At 37.5% G+C, this 17,547-nt stretch overlaps 1 protein-coding gene across 1 annotated transcript; it reads right to left on the minus strand.

Annotated features, from left to right (window-relative positions):
• Nucleotides 1-10,023: 10,023 nt before the first annotated feature.
• Nucleotides 10,024-14,633, minus strand: LOC133700579 (cell division control protein 6 homolog B-like). Its single transcript, XM_062124151.1, has 17 exons — nt 14,325-14,633; nt 14,120-14,210; nt 13,812-14,032; nt 13,342-13,416; nt 13,144-13,253; nt 12,818-12,924; nt 12,646-12,705; nt 12,359-12,432; nt 12,165-12,215; nt 12,030-12,079; nt 11,747-11,867; nt 11,418-11,507; nt 11,133-11,195; nt 10,957-11,052; nt 10,689-10,778; nt 10,469-10,590; nt 10,024-10,389 (listed from the first exon to the last, which is right to left on the minus strand). Exons 1-16 carry the CDS (start codon nt 14,526-14,528, stop codon nt 10,558-10,560), a joined length of 1,536 nt encoding a protein of 511 aa, XP_061980135.1. The 5' UTR covers nt 14,529-14,633; the 3' UTR covers nt 10,024-10,389; nt 10,469-10,557.
• Between the last annotated feature and the right edge of the window lie 2,914 nt (nt 14,634-17,547).

Raw genomic sequence — 17,547 nt, forward strand, 5'->3', positions numbered from 1 at the left:
CAATGGGTTGACTCGGGATTGCAACCGGGCCGGATTGAAAAAAACCAATTGAGGATTTGGCTTGGTAAAACCCAGTCGATTTGGGTAAACCCAACTGAAACCCAGTTGTTATATATATATATATATATATATATATATATATATATAAAAAACAACGTTGTTTTTAGCTTTTTATTGTCAAACAGTTTGACAGTAAAAAAGGCAAAACCTAATCTTTTAAATCTTTAAAGTTCAAAGCCATTTCAATTGTGATTCGTGAAGAAGAGCAAAGTAGCAGAAGATCCAATTCAAATTTGCGAAGGAATTGCAAATTGTAAGCTGCTTATCATGTTAGGAATAGCTTCGTTTGAATTGCAAGAATTTGTGGTTTTCTTTTCCTTCTTGGATAAATAATTGTTTAGATAGCATTGATGAAACTCAACTGACGTAGCGAAAACATATAAAAAGAACACCGCCTTTTTAATGTAGTTTGCTCGAATCCACGAACAATAATAAGTACCCGAATCCACGAGTAACAAGTATGTTTCCGTAAGAGAATTATTATTCCAAAATCAAAAGTGTTCTTCTGAGTGGGTGGCTGCTTGTATTTATAAGCTTGCCATCCCTAATCCTACTCAAATACAACTTACGGAATTAAATAGGAAAATTAAGGGGTAATAGGAAAATCCCCCATTAAAGAGGACTTGTGTCCTTAGTTCACGTCCTAGGTAATACGGAAATAAAAGAGGCACTAAAGGCCCAACTAAGAATATAAGTTTAATAAGGAAAGTGTTGCTGGCACTTCGTGTATGGTGGTAATTCCAGTAAGCTTGTAATTCAGTTTATGGCAACCTCTTCTTCTGTATCCTTAAGCTGTTTTGTAGCAGTGACAAGTTGTCCTGCATCAGTCTCCTTTGCCTGAAAAGAACTCGACCTCGAGTTAGCTAGATTAGAGGATGACTCGTCGGGTGGATGATATTCGAATATGTCAGCAACATCGAACATAGGAGAGATTGCCATTTCTGCAGGGAGGTCTACCCGATATGCATTGTCATTAATTTTCTGTAGAATCTGATACGGGCCATACTTCTTGTCGCTTAATTTGTTAAATGTTCCCACTAGTAACTGCTCTTTTCTTAGATATACCATCACAAGGTCTCCTACCTTGAATAATTTAGGTCGTCGTTTCGGTCTGCAGCTGCTTTGTATTTGGCATTAGATGCCTCCAGTTTCTTACGCACCTCTTCTTGAATGGCTTTAACCCGATCAGCCATATGCTCTGCTGCAATACTCATTCCTGGAAGTTTTGGTAGTGGCACTAAGTCTAAGGCATGGCTTCGGGGTTGGTAGTATACTACCTGGAATGGTGTTTTCCCTGTTGACCTGTTGAGCATACTGTTGTAGGCGAACTCGGCTTGAGCTAACGTAAGGTCCCATTGCTTAGGCTTCTCTCCAAAAAGGCAGCGGATGAGGTTGCCAAGGGTGCGATTCATTATCTCTGTTTGTCCATCGGTTTGGGGGTAGATGGTGCTACTAAAGTTCAGTGTGATATCAAAATGTCGCCACAAGGTTTTCCAAAAATGGTTTAAGAATTTTGTGTCATGGTCTGAGGTGATCGATTTGGAGACCCCGTGTAGACGCACAACTTCTTTGAAGAACAAATTAGCAACATGCACAGCATCAGAGGTCTTTTTGCATGCAATAAAATGAGCCATTTTGGAATACTTGTCCACCACCACAAAGACTGAATCAACACCTCGTTGAGTTCTTGGAAGTCCTAGGATGAAATCCATTGAAAGGTCCTCCCAAGGAGCTGCTGGGATGGGTAAGGGTAGGTATAACCCTGTGTTCTGTGATTGACCTTTGGCTGCTTGGCAGGTTGGACATCGTCTGGCATGGCTGCCAATGTCGTGCTTCAGTTGTGGCCAGTAGTAGCGTTCTTCTATAAGAGCCACGGTCTTATCCCGACATAGATGTCCCCCCAAGCCACCTTCATGCAGTTCGTGTATTATCCCTCAACGTGCTCCTTGGAATGTATAACTGGTTGCCCCGAAACAAGTATCCTTCGTGAACATACATCCCTTCAGAAGATAGTCCCTGCTAACACTTACTCCAGATAGTTCTAAAGTCTCCATCATCTGCATATAAATCTTTAAGACATTCAAAGCCTATAACTTCAGCCCGCATGGTGATAAGTAGAGACACTTTTTGGCTGAGGGCATCGGCCACTTTATTCAGCTGACCTGACTTATGCTTCAGGTTGAACGTGAATCGCTGGATGAAGGAAACCCAACAAGCATGCATTCTATTCACATTACTTTGACTATTGATGAACTTCAGAGCTTGGTGATCGCTGAATAGGATAAATTCCCTCTGTACTAAGTAATGTTCCCACACTTTCAGTGCCCGAAATACAGCGTACAGCTCAAGCTCATAGGTGGACCACTTCTGGTGAGCCTCACTCAGTTTTTCACTATAGAATGCAATGGGTCTTCCTTCTTGGGATAGGACAGCCCCTATGCCAATGATAGAAGCATCGCAGTCCACCTCAAATAATTTCTCAAAATCTGGCAGTGCCAAGACCGGGACAGAGGATAACTTCTCTTTAATTAGTGCAAAACTGTATTCTGCTTTGGTTCCTCAAAGGAATTTCCCTTTCTCCATGCATTCAGTGATGGGCACGACAATTCGGCTAAAATCCCTGACGAATCGTCGATAAAATGTGGTAAACCATGGAAGCTACGTACTTCGCTGTCATTTTTCGGGGTAGGCCATTCCCGAATGGCTTGAATTTTTTCTTCATCGACTTCAATCCCGTCAGCACTCACAATAAATCCCAAAAATAATAAACTGCTGGTCATGAATTTGCACTTCGTCAGATTAACATATAATTTGTTCTACTGCAAAACTGTAAGTACTTTCCTTAAATGCTCAAGGTGGTCAGATTCACTCCGGCTGTAAATCAATATGTCATCAAAGTATACTACCATGAAGCTACCAGTGAAGGGTTTGAGTACCTGATTCATTAATCGCATGAAAGTGCTTGGGGCGTTGGATAGTCCAAACGGCATCACTAACCATTCGTACAAACCATCTTTCGTTTTGAAAGCGGTTTTCCATTCGTCCCTGGGCCTGATTCGAATCTGATGGTATCCACTCCTTAAGTCAATTTTTGAGAAGATTTTTGAACCGGCTAACATGTCTAGCATATCCTCTAGCCAAGGAATGGGAAATCGATATTTAATGGTGATTTTGTTGATAGCTCGGCTGTCGATGCACATGCGCCAGCTACCATCTTTCTTCGGAACTAATAAGGCCGGTACTACACAAGGACTCATACTCTCCTGAACCAGCCCCTTTTTGATCAGTTCTTCCACTTGCTCCTGTAGGACAAGACTTTCTTTCGGACTCATCCGATAGTGTGGCCGGTTTGGTAGGCTGGCCCTAGGAATTAAGTCAATATGATGTTGAATATCACGCATGGGAGGCAACCCCTTTGGCAAGTCTGCTGGTATTATATCCTGAAATTCTGTTAGTAAAGGCTGCAGTGCCTTTGGTACGTTGGGAGGGTCAGTTCCAATTCCCCCACCCACTACTATTGCAAAAACTTCACTTGCCCCGTGAGTTTCAGTTATAAATGTCCCTCCATCAACTAGTAATATAGGCTTTCCCTGCACATTTGGTTCTACTGCAGAGAAGTCTTCTTTTAAAGGACCCAATACTATCTTCTGCCCTCCTCTCATGAAAACATATACATTATCTCTGCCCTTGTAGGTAGCGTCCACATCATATTGTCATGGCCTGCCTAGGATCATATGACAGGCATCCATTTTGACAACATCACAAGTAATCTCATCCACATAATTTTGGCCAATGGAAAATCGAATGCAGCAGGTTTCGGTTACCCTTGTTTTTGCACCTTTCTTGATCCAGCCAATCGTATAAGGTGAGCGATGTTTCTCCGTCTGCAAGCCTAGTTTCCTTACCATGGTTCTAGAGATGATGTTCTCGCTACTGCCACTGTCAATAATAATATCACACACTTTTTTGTTCACAGTACACCAGGTCCTGAATATGTTATGTCGCTGGGACTGTTCCTTCTATTTTGGTGCCAGCAAAAGTCTCCTAACGACCAGAGAACATGAGAGTAATTCTCCATCATCCCCTGCTGTAATTTCTTCGTCTTCGTAGGTGTACTCAGTCTCGTCCTCTACTCCTCCTGCCTCCAGGCTTGTATCCTCTCCTGGCTCAATCAGATTCATTACTCCCTATTTTGGACACTGATTAGAGCGGTGTCCTAGTTGTCCACATCTGTAGCATTTATCCGAAGCTGGCCTGGAATATGGATTCCTTGGTGCTTTTGGAGGCACTATTCCTGCAGTTGTCACTTGCATCCTGCTGCTACTTGGTCCTTTTGCAAAGTTGGACATGGGGGGTGGAGGGTTCAGTGGGAACCTTCCTTTGTATGCTGTCGTCTGTATGGATTCAATAGGGCTCCTTGGTACGCCTGTTGATCTTGTCCTGTCCAATTATGCTTCTACTTTTGTAGCCAAATTAATGGCTTTTGTTAAGGAGTAGATGGTGTGCATTGAGACTCGGTCTTGAATATTTATACGTAATCCTCCAATAAACCTCGCGACCTGTTGTGCGTTTGTTTCTAGTAAATTATTACGAGAAGATAATCTGTGGAATTCCTCAACATATGTTTGAACTGTTCGATTTCCTTGTCTGCAATCTTGGTACTGTTGAAAGAGTATATGCTCATAATCTAGTGGCAAATACCTGTAACGCAGCAGTCGCCTCATCTTCAACCAGGTCTGAACCATCCCTTTTCTCTGCCTCATTCGTGTGAGTTGCAATTGTTCCCACCAAGCGGAGGCTCCTCCTATTAGTCTGTAAGCGACTAACTTCACTTTTTTATCTTCAGGGATTTCCATGTAGTCAAAGAATCTCTCCACTACTGCTAACCAGTCGAGGAATCCTTCAATCTAAAGCTGACCATTAAAGCTAGGTAGGTCCATCTTCATTCGAAACAACTGAGGCCCTCGTTCTCCCATATTGTGACAGCCCTGTCGATTGGGTCTCAATATGTTTTCGACATATTCTTCATTGTCACTTAATTCTTCCTCGTAGGCTAGCTACCTATGTGGTTTTGGATTGTGTTCACGAGCAGGGGCAATTCGTTCCCTATAATCCTCGCGAACCCTTTCATCCTCACACTGCTGATTATTTCCAGTTGTTAATCTAGTAAGAGTTGCCTGTATTACTTGTAAGGTTTGCTGAGTTTCATGCTGGAAAGCTCTAAATTCTGCCTGCGTGATTACATGGTTTTCACGACTTCCGCCATCAAGGGCTTCTTGTTCGTTCAATGTATTTGACATTTGAACAATGATAAACCTGCTCTGATACCAACTAACGTAGCGAAAACGTATAAGAAGAACACCGTCTTTTTAATGTAGTTTGCTCGAATCCACGAACAATAATAAATACCCGAATCCACGAGTAACAAGTTTGTTTCCGTAAGAGAATTATTATTCCAAAATCAAAAGTGTTCTTCTGAGTGGGTGGCTGCTTGTATTTATAAGCTTGCCATCCCTAATCCTACTCAAATACAACTTACGGAATTAAATAGGAAAATTAAGGGGTAACAGGAAAATCCCTCATCAAAGAGGACTTGTGTCCTAAGTTCACGTCCTAGGCAATACGGAAATAAAAGAGGCACTAAAGGCCCAACTAAGAATATAAGTTTAATAAGGAAAGTGCTGCTGGCACTTTGTGCATGGTAGTAATTCCAGTAAGCTTGTAATTCAGTTTATGGCAACCTCTTCTTCTGCATCCTTGAGCTGTTTTGTAGCAGTGACAAGTTGTCCTACATCATCAACTCTCATCACTTAGACAAGCCATGGGAGAAGGAGAAGAAGCTAAAATCTAAACAAAGGGTTGTAGTTTTATTTTTGAGATAAATGAATGAAAGAAAGGATTTGTTGAAGGGAAAATAAAAATAATGAGACATTGAATAAAAGACGAGTGGAGTAATAGTGGCCCTTTCAGCAGCCACCAAGTTGCTTTTTTATGATGTTGTTTTGTTTTGTCTCGTTGGAGAATGAGGGAGGTTTTATGTCTGGTAATGGAAAAGAGAAGATGGTTATTATGGTCCATTAATGGCATGTGATGTTTTGTTGATTATCACAAGTGGAGTAACAATGGCCCTTTCAGCAGCCATTGTTTTTTTTTGTTGACCCGGGTCAACCCATCTGACCCGATCATTATACCGAGTCGACCACCATGTTGGGTTTAAAAACTATGAATGTTATTGTTTCTCAATAAGAATCTTATGATAAATTACTAAAATGCCTCGCCTAAAAAGCTAATGAGCTAGATACGGTAAAGTTTACAGTTTACACTGAACTATGGTAAAAACAATAATTTTAACCGGAGAATTTAAATATTTTTTTAAGTATATATTACATATATAAAATTCTATGCAAGCTAAAACAGACACTTAATTTGAAGTTTATTGAGTTTTCTATTAAATTGATATTCTTTTTTAAAATTAAGTTAGAGCTTATTCATGTAAGGGAAGAAAAGGATAAAGAAACAATGTCAGTACAGAGGTGGAATAGAGAGAGGGAGTGCTCTGTCTTGGGTATCGGAAGGTGCAATTTCATGGGAAGCATGGAAAAAAGTAGCCAAAGATGTAGTGGAAGAAGAGGGGTCGAAGGAAGACTCAGGTTGACCAATAGTAAGAACCAGTGTGTGGAGGAAAGGTGCAAGTGAAGTGTTATCACGAGAAAGAAAAGGAGGGGGTGAAACTGTGTTAAACGAAGAAACATGGGGAAAATGAAAATGACTAGAAGAAAGAGATAAATATAGAGTATTTGAAGTACCTTAGGAGTCCATGCAATTGGCAGAGTCAGTGAAAATAGATTGTTCACGTGTAGGGAAAATACCTTCATCAAAGATCACGTGCCGGGAAATGTATGCACACCTGGAGGATGGATCAAAGCACCGAAAACCTTTGTGATTAGAGCAATAACCTATGAAAATACAGGGCATGCTATGGTAAGATAATTTATTCAGTGTGTAAGGACGAAGACATAAGAAACATCGACAACCAAAGGTGTGAAAATAAGAGAAGTCGGGAGAACGTTGAAAGATGCGTTCATAGGGTGATGAATTTTCAAGAAGCTTGGTAGGTAAGCGATTAATGATGAAAATATAAGTCAGAAAAGCATCAATCTAAAAGGTCTTAGGTAAGCCGGATTGGGCGAGGAGAGGGAGTCCCATCTCCATAATATGACGATGTTTTCTTTCGGCGAGGCCATTTTGTTGGGACGTATAGGGACATGAAAAATGATGAAAAATTCTGTTAGTAATTAAAAAGTGCTTAAAAATAGTAGAACAATATTCACCGCCATGATCACTTTGAAATTGTTTAATGGTGTAATTAAATTGTTTTTCCACTAAAAGCTTGAACTTAACAAAGGTAGAGTAAACATCGGATTTATGAGAAATAGGAAAAAGCCAACAAAAGCGAATATAATCGTCAATAAAAGTTACATAATACCAACAACCACTTAAAGATGGAGTGGAAATAGACCAAATATCAGAATAAATTAATTTTAGAGGAGTTCTTGATTCTCTTGAAGAATCCGAAAATGGCAATTGTTTAGATTTGCCAAGTTGACAAAACACACAAATGGCCTATTTATTTATGGAATCATTAATTGGAAGAGATAATTTAGAAATGACACGATGTAGAATATTCGCAGAAGGATGTCCCAAACGATAATGACAAGTGGAAGTAGAAGTTTTGACGCTAATAGTTATGGTGAGAGCATGAAATTTAGATGAAGGAAGTTGATCAGGTACAATCCATTATCACTTGGCCTCGTCAGAAGCGTGTCCCCCGTCAAGATGTCTTTCATAAAAAAATTAGAACCAGTAAGCTCAAAGTGAACATTATTATCTTTGCACAATTTATTAATAGAGAGGAGTTGAACCGAAGCTTGAGGACAATAAGCAACGTTATTTAAGGTGAGAATAAAAGAATGAGTTTTAATGGAAGCAGTACCAGTGCGAGATATAGTCAAACATGTCCCATTACTTACACCCACGGAATCATCACCTTCACAAGGTTGAGAGGTTGCAAGATTGGCAAGATATGAGGTCACATGAATGTTGGCACCACTGTCAGTATACCATTGATGTTGATTGAGATAAGTTGTATTAGCCTCAGCAACCATAGCAGCTAAATCAGTTGGAGGGTGACGTCCTTAAAATGAATAGTTCATCCGATTAAAACAGTCCAATGTTTGATGTCCATCTCGTTTGTAAATCTGACAGGGAGATCGAGAGCGAGAGGTAGCCGTAGCAGTTGATGATGAGGATGACAGGTAAGGTAAGGGTTGCTGAAATTGAGAAAGAGCAGAACCAGACCCTTTTGACATCCCGGGAAACTAAGACTTGTTGGTGTTGTTGCGAGAACCTAATTTTGAACCAGGTTTATACGAATAGAGAGCATAGGACCCTGCCTCCTGTTGAATAGTATGACTATGGAATCGCTGCATAAGATCATAGTTCAACAACTCTGCATGGAAGTCCGAGAATGGCATAGATTTCTCCTTAACAAGGAGCATATATGTTGTTACAAAGGAATGAAAAGAGGAGATGAGACCATTGAGAACAGAAAGAATTAAATCTGAGTCATTAATCGATTTCCTAACAGCATATAGTTCATCATCAAGAGATTTAACTGCATCCAGGAAATGTTGACAGGGCATAGAGCCTTGCTGTAAAGATTGTAGCTTTCTCTTGATAAGAGAAATACGAGATGTGGATGGCACAGCAAACCGTGCGCCAAGGGCTTGCCAAGCAAGCTGAAAGGTCTCAAGCCCATAAATGGTGGAAACCATCGCGGGAGATAAATAAGAGATAATTTAGCCAAATACCATTTGGTCCTTATACTGCCAAACTACGCAAGCAGAATTAAGAATACCTTGGGTTTTATGTTTAGTGCTGGCAAATTAGGGAGGGCTGGGTTCAAAACCATCAATTATGCCTATGAGGCCATGGCTACAAAATAAAGGAAGTAATTGAGCACTTCATGCAAGAAATTTAGCTCCATCAAGTTTGATGGAGATGACTTAAGCAGGGAGATGAAATGCAACGAAAAAGGAGGAAGAATCTATGGTGAGAGCCGTAGTATTGATAGAAGCATGAGCTATAGTTTGCTCTGATACCATAAAAGAATTGACAAAACTCTGGTTTTCATTACCAGAGAAGTATGTAATCTCATTCATATATAAATGAGGTTGTTACAAGAGATAAGAGAGATATTTATGTATTCATTACAAGAGATAAGATTTACAAGAGATTTAAAACTATAACAGCAGTAATAGAATTATCTAAACCGCAACACTTGCATGCAAAACATAACAACAGCGTTTAACGCCAATCACAATGTCTTTTCTTTTGCATGTTATTTGATTTGGATATTATAATCGTTATCCGTATCACATATTTGGCTAAAATTATATTTGAAAAACTAAAAGTTCATATCTTGCTTCGCAATGTTTGAAATTGTAATATTAATTATTTTTTAAAATATTTTTTTATATAAAATTATATTAAAATAATATTTTTTATTTTAAAAAAATTATTTTTAATATTAGTATATCAAAATAATAAAATACTAAAACAATATTAATTTAAAATAAAAAAAATTCAAAAACTTTTAAAATACAGAAACAAAAACTTCATCTCCTTTATCATAACAGCGCAGAATCCAATGCTGTCCCTCCTATTCAAGATTTATATTGGTTGTCTTAAAAGGGGCCTTGGATCATTGTACGAGAATACCAATATATCATTCCTTAATCTCCCTGTCCTAATTCTAACCATTAAATTGTCAGGGCTCTAATTGCTTCCGTTATATACTTAAGGCGTCCCATTATTTCCATTACAATTAAGTTAATTAACGTAAGAAATATATTCAGTTGCCATGTCATCTGCGACGGATTTATTTAGATGCAGGAGCGGGACTACCTTCAACGATGAGTGGGCAAAGGCACCCAAACTTGCAAACATTTTACATTTTAGTCCTAAAACATTTTACATGTTTTGCACCACGGACGAAAAAGAAGAAGCTTTTCCCTTCGTTATTGCAGGGGGGGGATCAGGAGCAAAACCTTTCCACTGACTTCATAAAATGTAATACAGCTATTGTAAAAGCAGTGACTTAATTTGCACACTACTATAAATCTGTACTGAATTAGTCCTTTTCCTGTCGATATTTCTGTAAATGGCAGCTCTCATTGTGGTTGAAAATAAAACGGTTCATGCAATCCAGGTCTGCTCTCTCTCTTAGCTCTTTGCATGTCTCCATCATGCATTCACCTTAGCATGATTCTGAAAGAAAAATACACGATGAAAACTTAGAGAAACAATGAACTACAAAATCACGTTCGCAAAATCAACAGCTACAAACCTTGGAATAGGTGGAGTACTCTGATAAATAGCGACCAGATATGAAGTTGAAAGAGAGATAAAAATCCTCGTACTCGTCAATTATTAGCATCACTGAAGGCAATTCCGGAAGACTCGGACTCCCTGACCAAACACACATGCTAAGATGATAAGAATCCAATTGAAGATTAGGGGGAGCATAAGCTAATAAAAATAAATAGCTTCTCTTTTTGAATCCATACCTGCAATGCAAATGTGATGTCTGCTTCATCTACTTTTAAGGTTACTCTCTTTAATTTATCATCACGAGACTGACCTAGTTTAAGAAGCCCCTGCACAAATGTTCTCAATATCATGCCATTGTTGGTGAATCTCATTATTCAGTAAAAATAATGTGCTTTAGTTCCTTTCTGCTATTCACTTTTATATGAGCATATGTGATGATTTTGCTTCACGTAAATAAATACTCAGGAATGAACTAAAACTGGACACGCATTTTTCTGTCTGTACCTGGTCACCTAGAACTCTGCACATACTCAAGAATTCCAAAATCCCAACCGGTGGTATGATTGTTGATTTGCAGATCTCCATGTAAGATTTGTTTAGCTGTATCCATGTGACAAGTTCAATACCAGTGACAACCGCTAGAAGTTCCTTAATCATTATTTCAAGTAAAGAAAGCACACCTCTCCTACAGTAGTATCCTTCTTTCCTCCACGGAAAAACTTCACAGCAGCGCACAGTATCATCTGCAGTTCATATGTCATTAAACACTGGAATCTTGACACTTGAACAATAGAACAGGTCCCCCAAAGAAAAGAGGAAATCTAAATGGGTTGCATTTTTTATATGAGAATCAAAAGGAACTACACTGTACTAAAGCGGGTAAAGAATCATCATGTTAAATTCAATAATATCATGCAAGTGATATCTGCAAATCAATAATTACAAAGTTACTGGCCCAAACTTACTTGTTGATGCTGAGGGAGGGACTGTATGGTGTCCACTGTTGGTGACCTAAAAGCTTTTGATAAAGCAACAGCCATATGATCAATCCTCACCTATAACAAGTTCAGGGAGACATTTAGCATGAAAAAAAATTTAAGAAGGTAATTTATTGATTTAATTTGGAACTATCAAGTCAATAGCATGATTAGACTGGAAAAGAAAACAACAGTCTTTTACATTGTGAAATGCAAGAGTATTGACAATATGAGGTGGCCTTGCAATAAGTTAATAGCATGATGTATGAAAATTGATGCTTGTAAACTAATAATTCGAAATGATAGCAAGCACTTACGATGTCATTTTCATGTGTTTTAATACAAGCTGGAGCTGTCTTTTGTTGAGACAATTCTTTATCAGAAGTTAGAATGCTCGTAGATTCTCTAAGTTCTGCTTCTAGAATCTCAATTGCACTCCTGAAAAAAAGAATTAAAAAAGGTTATACACACTGCCACTTCCAAAGCCCCGACTGGGAAAAGCATGCATCAGAAATTTGAATTAGGGTAGGCCTTATGGCTTGAAATATAAATGCAAAAGAAGACTATTAAATAAATAGATAAAAGAGAGAAAACAATGACCTGCAAACACAAAGGGCTTTACGCATGTCTCCAGATGCAGCTGCAACTTTCTGTTAGAAGTCAAGAAAGGCTATTGATCAATTGTATAAAAGCAAACCAATTCATCAAAAGTGCACCCAAAAAAAAGGGACTTACTCTGGCACAAAGTTCCATTGCATGTGGGTGAAAAACTGTGTGTGGCACTGCCTGTTGATGCAGAGCAACAGTTATTACATGGCAGCAATGTATCCATATAATTTCAAAAACTATAAATTTCGCAGGTATTGTTGTGAGTTACACAAAGCAGGCTCATGCATATAGGAAAAGTGAAATACAAGGATGTAAATTACCAGTAGCCTCTCCTGAAGTATTCTGAGGATTTGATCCTTGGAATAGGCCCTGAAAGTTATAACCATAGGTTTGCCTGCCACAGGAAAGAATGCACATTTGAACCCACCAGTAAGTACCAAACCCAAATTCATGCTTAGTAAGTGACAAGTGAGTGAACAGAACAACAATCATTGCTGAAATGAAAAATGCTAATAACTTAATTTCATGACATTGAATCAAGGATAAGCATCTGCACGAGGATGTAGAAAAAATTCATCAACTTGAAGAAAGCAACCAATGAACTCACAATTCAATGACTTAAGTCTCGGAAGAAAGCGATCTGCCAGGTCTATGGCATTTGCTACTCCTGCAAAAGCAAAGGTTAAAGAGTTAATTCTGGTTTGAATGTGGTAAGCAGACTTAAAACCCAAAAGACCAAGTGAAGAACCATTAGATAAGTAATTTGTGACGAATATTACCTATCAATATGCATCTAGAAAATGGGAAAGTTGTAAGCATGAAAAGATCATAGAGGACAGCACGGTCCTTGGTTATTAAATAATCCAACTCATCAGCAATTATAAGCCTGCAACAGGTGAAGTTTAGTCATGTATAATCCAAGAAATTATGCATCAAAACGCATTAATTCAAATAGATTTTGCATGCGTCATGGCCCATTTTACATGTCCATGAGGATAACTGAGACCATTATATTCTGTACATTTGACAGTGAATTGCACTCCCCCATTTAATTGAGAAAAAGATGGCAATTTATTAGCCTATGTGTTGATGACATGATTCTTACATCATTTTGGAGCCCAGTGACTTTTGTTGCTGCGAATACAAGTTCTGGAGATGTTGTAGAGGTGAGGTAGATCCATTGATTTTCTTCCCCGGCTGGTTTTTCTCCATCACCTGAGAAGACAAATCAGCTAATAAGCGAACATGGTAGCATCTATATGCTATTATACTGCATTCAGTGGAAAGAACTGTCTGTCCATACCTTCTTGAAGATTTCAGATGTTTTTGGTAATGAAGTGCAATTCATGGTCAGTACATCTGGAGGCTGAAACCCAGCCTGATAGGATAATAACTTGATGAGCATTGACAATTAGGAAAAAGCAAACGCACAGCAACAAGCAAAAAATAAGAAAAGCATTGGGAGCGCACACTATAAGGCGATTAATTACTATAATTCGGTTATTGAGTTCAAGAAACTAAGTGACCTAAGTTCTTCCACTCGTTCATTTCTACAAACAATAATAAACTGGCGTAAAAAGCACCGTAATTCATTGGTGTATAAAGGTAAAAAAGGCTAGGAAAGACCACAGCACAAAGGGGAGATTACAAGCATCCATGTTGTTTTCTTATGTCAATATACAGAAAATCAACCCTAACTCAATAAATTCACAACATCTATTCAAAAGAAACCAAATCATTTATTCTAAAAACAATAAATTCAGTTCTACTTACCTCTTTTGCCCAATCAACTAAACACTGCTTCACTTTTTCCATCGACAATGATTTCCCAGTCCCCGGGCACCCACACACATACAAACTCCCAGCCTTTTCCTGCTCTATACACGCCTTACAGAAATCAAAGACCCTTTTCTGCTCATCTTCACGGCACACAGCACTAGATGGTGCTGTCGACACATGCAACACCTCCTTCACAACGCTTACTTGCTTTACATCTACAATTAAACCACAACAAAATTAAGCTCAACTAAACATTAATTTAAATTTATTTTCCAAAAGCGGGTAACTAATCAAGCAAAAACCTCTTGGATTCCAATTTGGTTTCTCGCTGAGATTATTTGACAATTCTTTCTTCACAGGCGATTTGCATTTCTTTTCTAGTTTCTCAATTCCCTGAAAATTAGCAAATTATCAAACACTTTAACCACTTACAAACAAAAACAGAAAACGCATATAACAATTCGTTAACAGTGAAATTAAGATCTATAATAATAATCAAAAGCTCACATTAGTAGGAGTGTTAGGGCTCGAATCGACGCATCGGCGAGGCGATTTCCGCTTCAAAGGAGAAGAAATCGGACTCTCGTGCATCACTAGATCTGCGTTAGATCTTAATCTCCGTTTCTGAGGAGTAGTTTCACCGTTGGATCGAGAGATCTCGTCCGATTTGACGGCCATGATTGAAGAGCTGCAGCCTGCGATTGACGGCATCACTAACTGAATTTAAGTGCTTCTTAGGATTTAGAGAGACTAAAAAATAATTTTACGAAGAGATAGTGAGGCGTTGATGGATAAATAGAAGGCAGAGGAGGGCTTTAGGCGAAATTCTTTTCGCGCGAAATTTAACCGTAACAATTCGTCTCCCGCGCATATATAAGTGGTCTTCTTTTTTTTGAAGTCTTGCCTTAATTCGTGTTTGGGCTGGATTCGGTCCATTTAAATCATTTACCTGCACCACCTCACCAGGGCCTGGACAAACAGCCACTCCAAGAATCTGCCTTAATTCGTATTTGGGCTGGATTCGGTCCATTTAAATCATTTACCTGCACCACCTCACCAGGGCCTGGACAAACAGCCACTCCAAGGATCCATGTTGTTTATTCAATGCGTTTAATCTTTTTCTGTGTGTGTGTATTATAATTATTATTATCATAACACACCCACGCCTTTTAACTTTCTCATTATTATAATTATATTATATTATATTATAACATAGGTACTGTGGCTGTCTTTTTTTTTATTATTATTTTACTTCTAATGAATTTTTTTTAATTTAGTTTGTTGATGTTAAATTTTTTTATTTAATTATCAGACTTTCATGATATGGATTCCGAGTTTAATGGGTTAACCTGGTTTGACGAGTTAACCCGAAATTGTTTTTCTTTTTAATTAATTTTTTTCATTTATTTTAGTTTATTAATGTTAAATTTCTTTCTATTTAATTATTAAATTTTCATAACACGTATCCCGGGTTTGACGAGTTAACCCAGTTAATTTTAGGTAAACCCGTCAATTTTTTTTTTATTTAGTTATCAAACTTTCATAACACGGATCCCGAGTTTGACGGGTTAACCTGGTTTAAAATGATAAATCAGTTAATTCACATTATTTTTCTTCATTACTTTTTTTTTCTATTGGTTTTTTTTTCAACAGAAGTGTCTCTACTCTTAATTTTTCAATTTTTTATTTGTATCGCTGCTTTTATTTTTTAATTGATGTTTGTATCTGTACTTTTCACCATTAGATGTCTATGTTCTAAAATTATTAATGACATGTATGATTAATGGGTATGTATGTATGTATCATCCTTGTTATGGAATTCATCATTCATAAAATCTAAGATAAAAGAAAACCAAGTTTTAAAATTAAAATACAAGAAAAGGAGAGAAAAATTATTATTTTTTCATCATAAAACAATAGCAGAGTTAGGAATTTTAGTTTGGGAATGTCAAATTAGATAAAAGATTTTAGAGGGAGGGCCAAAATTTAAAATTTCCTATTTTTAAAGATAAAAATCTAATTTATTGAAGAAAAATCTGGAAAAAAATAATAATAATCTTGCAGGACCCTGCCCCTGCCAGCCCCTGTAATTCCGTCCATGTTCGTGTGGGCTTCAATGGCCATGGCTCTTGAACGGTGTCCATGGCCAAGGCACAGTCAACGGTGGTCCCTCCCTCTTGCAACGACACGGACGGCGAAAACGATCGCTTGCATGTCCAAAAGTTATCCTCTCTGGGATATTTTTATTGATCGCACACAAATCCAGTCTTGAAGATAGCATGCCGTGGATAAATTAGAGGGAAGGTATTTAGTAATTTGGAGTGGAGATAGAAACAAAAATTGCTGAGAGGGAAGGATCGATGGAGCGATGGGTGGGAGAGGGAGAGGGAGGAGTAGATTAAGCGATAAGGGGATTGGCGTGGGATTGGCGTTTACACGTCCCTGTCCGATCCTTGTGCCCCACGTGAAACAGAGGCCTTTCTCGACGTTTTCCTTCTGTTGGATATTTTCTCATGGTGCCACCAACAGAGTCTCGACGGAATCATCGATCTCTTCTTTCCTATCTTACACGTTTGAAGGGTAGAAAATTCAATGTACTAAACACGAGAATTTCAAACATGTTGTTGCTTGCTTTCAAATCTTCTACATCAAAAACCTGTTTATACAGGGGACATGAACACTGTTATTAAAAAAAAAATCCAAAATCTCAACCCAATACTGCAATAGGCCATCATCTGTATCCGGATATACACTTATTATTTATCATGCAATTAGCACCGGGTTATATATATATATATATATATATATATATATATATATATATATATATATAAAGTTTTTGAAATACTTTTTTTTATCAAAAAAAATCATAATTATAAAACAAAAAATCTATGCATGTTATGATATTCTTAAAAAATTAGACAGTTCAAGAATAAAACTTATGTGTTGGATAATCGATTAATCTCTTGATCATAATAAATATGATATATCCTCTCTGATCAAGGTGGCTGGTAGCCAGTATACCTAGTGTCTGATAAACTAAAATAATTAGTAACTGGTACCTGCTAAAGGTCCTCTATGATAGATTTTAGAACTCTCGAATGTTTAAGTAAATATTTTTTTAGAAAGAAAAATCAATTATATTTTTAAAATAGATACTCTAAAAATATATACATGACAAATAATGAAAATTATGAACTTGAAACTTGAGGAATTCATGTGATATTATAATCCATGAATCTTGTTATTTTGTAGAAATGAGAGATTGAAATGTTATTTTACCTTGAAAGTACTTAACGAGAGATAAATATTCCTCTTACGTCAATAACAAAAAATAAATGTATTTTACATATTATTAATAATGATAAAAATATAGTAGGTTAATGAAATATTTTTATACACTTAAAAGAGTATTGATAGCTATACATAACCTTAACATTCTATCAATATCAAGAATGATAAGAATAAATAAATTAAGTTTTGTAGTTCAGTAAAAGACCTAGAAAAATTATCAATTTTACATTTGTTTAGGGTAAGCATATAACTAACCCAAAAAATACAAGCTCCCACAGCTTGAAAGACCCATATATATACGTTTTGCTACAAAACTCTTGCTATTTTGTAAGGATCGAGTTCTTAACTCTTGCTGTATATAATCTGATTTGAAAGTTCTATATAAATGGAGGGGAAAAAGTGGGGTTATGAGACCCCCTTAAACTCCGTGGCCTAT

This window comes from Populus nigra, chromosome 1 (assembly GCF_951802175.1).
Source record: "Populus nigra chromosome 1, ddPopNigr1.1, whole genome shotgun sequence".
Classification (NCBI taxonomy): Eukaryota; Viridiplantae; Streptophyta; class Magnoliopsida; order Malpighiales; family Salicaceae; genus Populus; species Populus nigra.

Excerpts from the sequence above, each read along its gene's own strand:
- LOC133700579 (XM_062124151.1), bottom strand. The coding sequence starts at position 14,528 with ATGCCGTCAATCGCAGGCTGCAGCTCTTCAATCATGGCCGTCAAATCG. Across the intron at positions 12,080-12,164 it reads CAATGGAACTTTGTGCCAGA|AAAGTTGCAGCTGCATCTGG; the intron begins GTAAGTCCCTTT and ends GACTTCTAACAG. Across the intron at positions 11,196-11,417 it reads CCCTCCCTCAGCATCAACAA|ATGATACTGTGCGCTGCTGT; the intron begins GTAAGTTTGGGC and ends TATGAACTGCAG.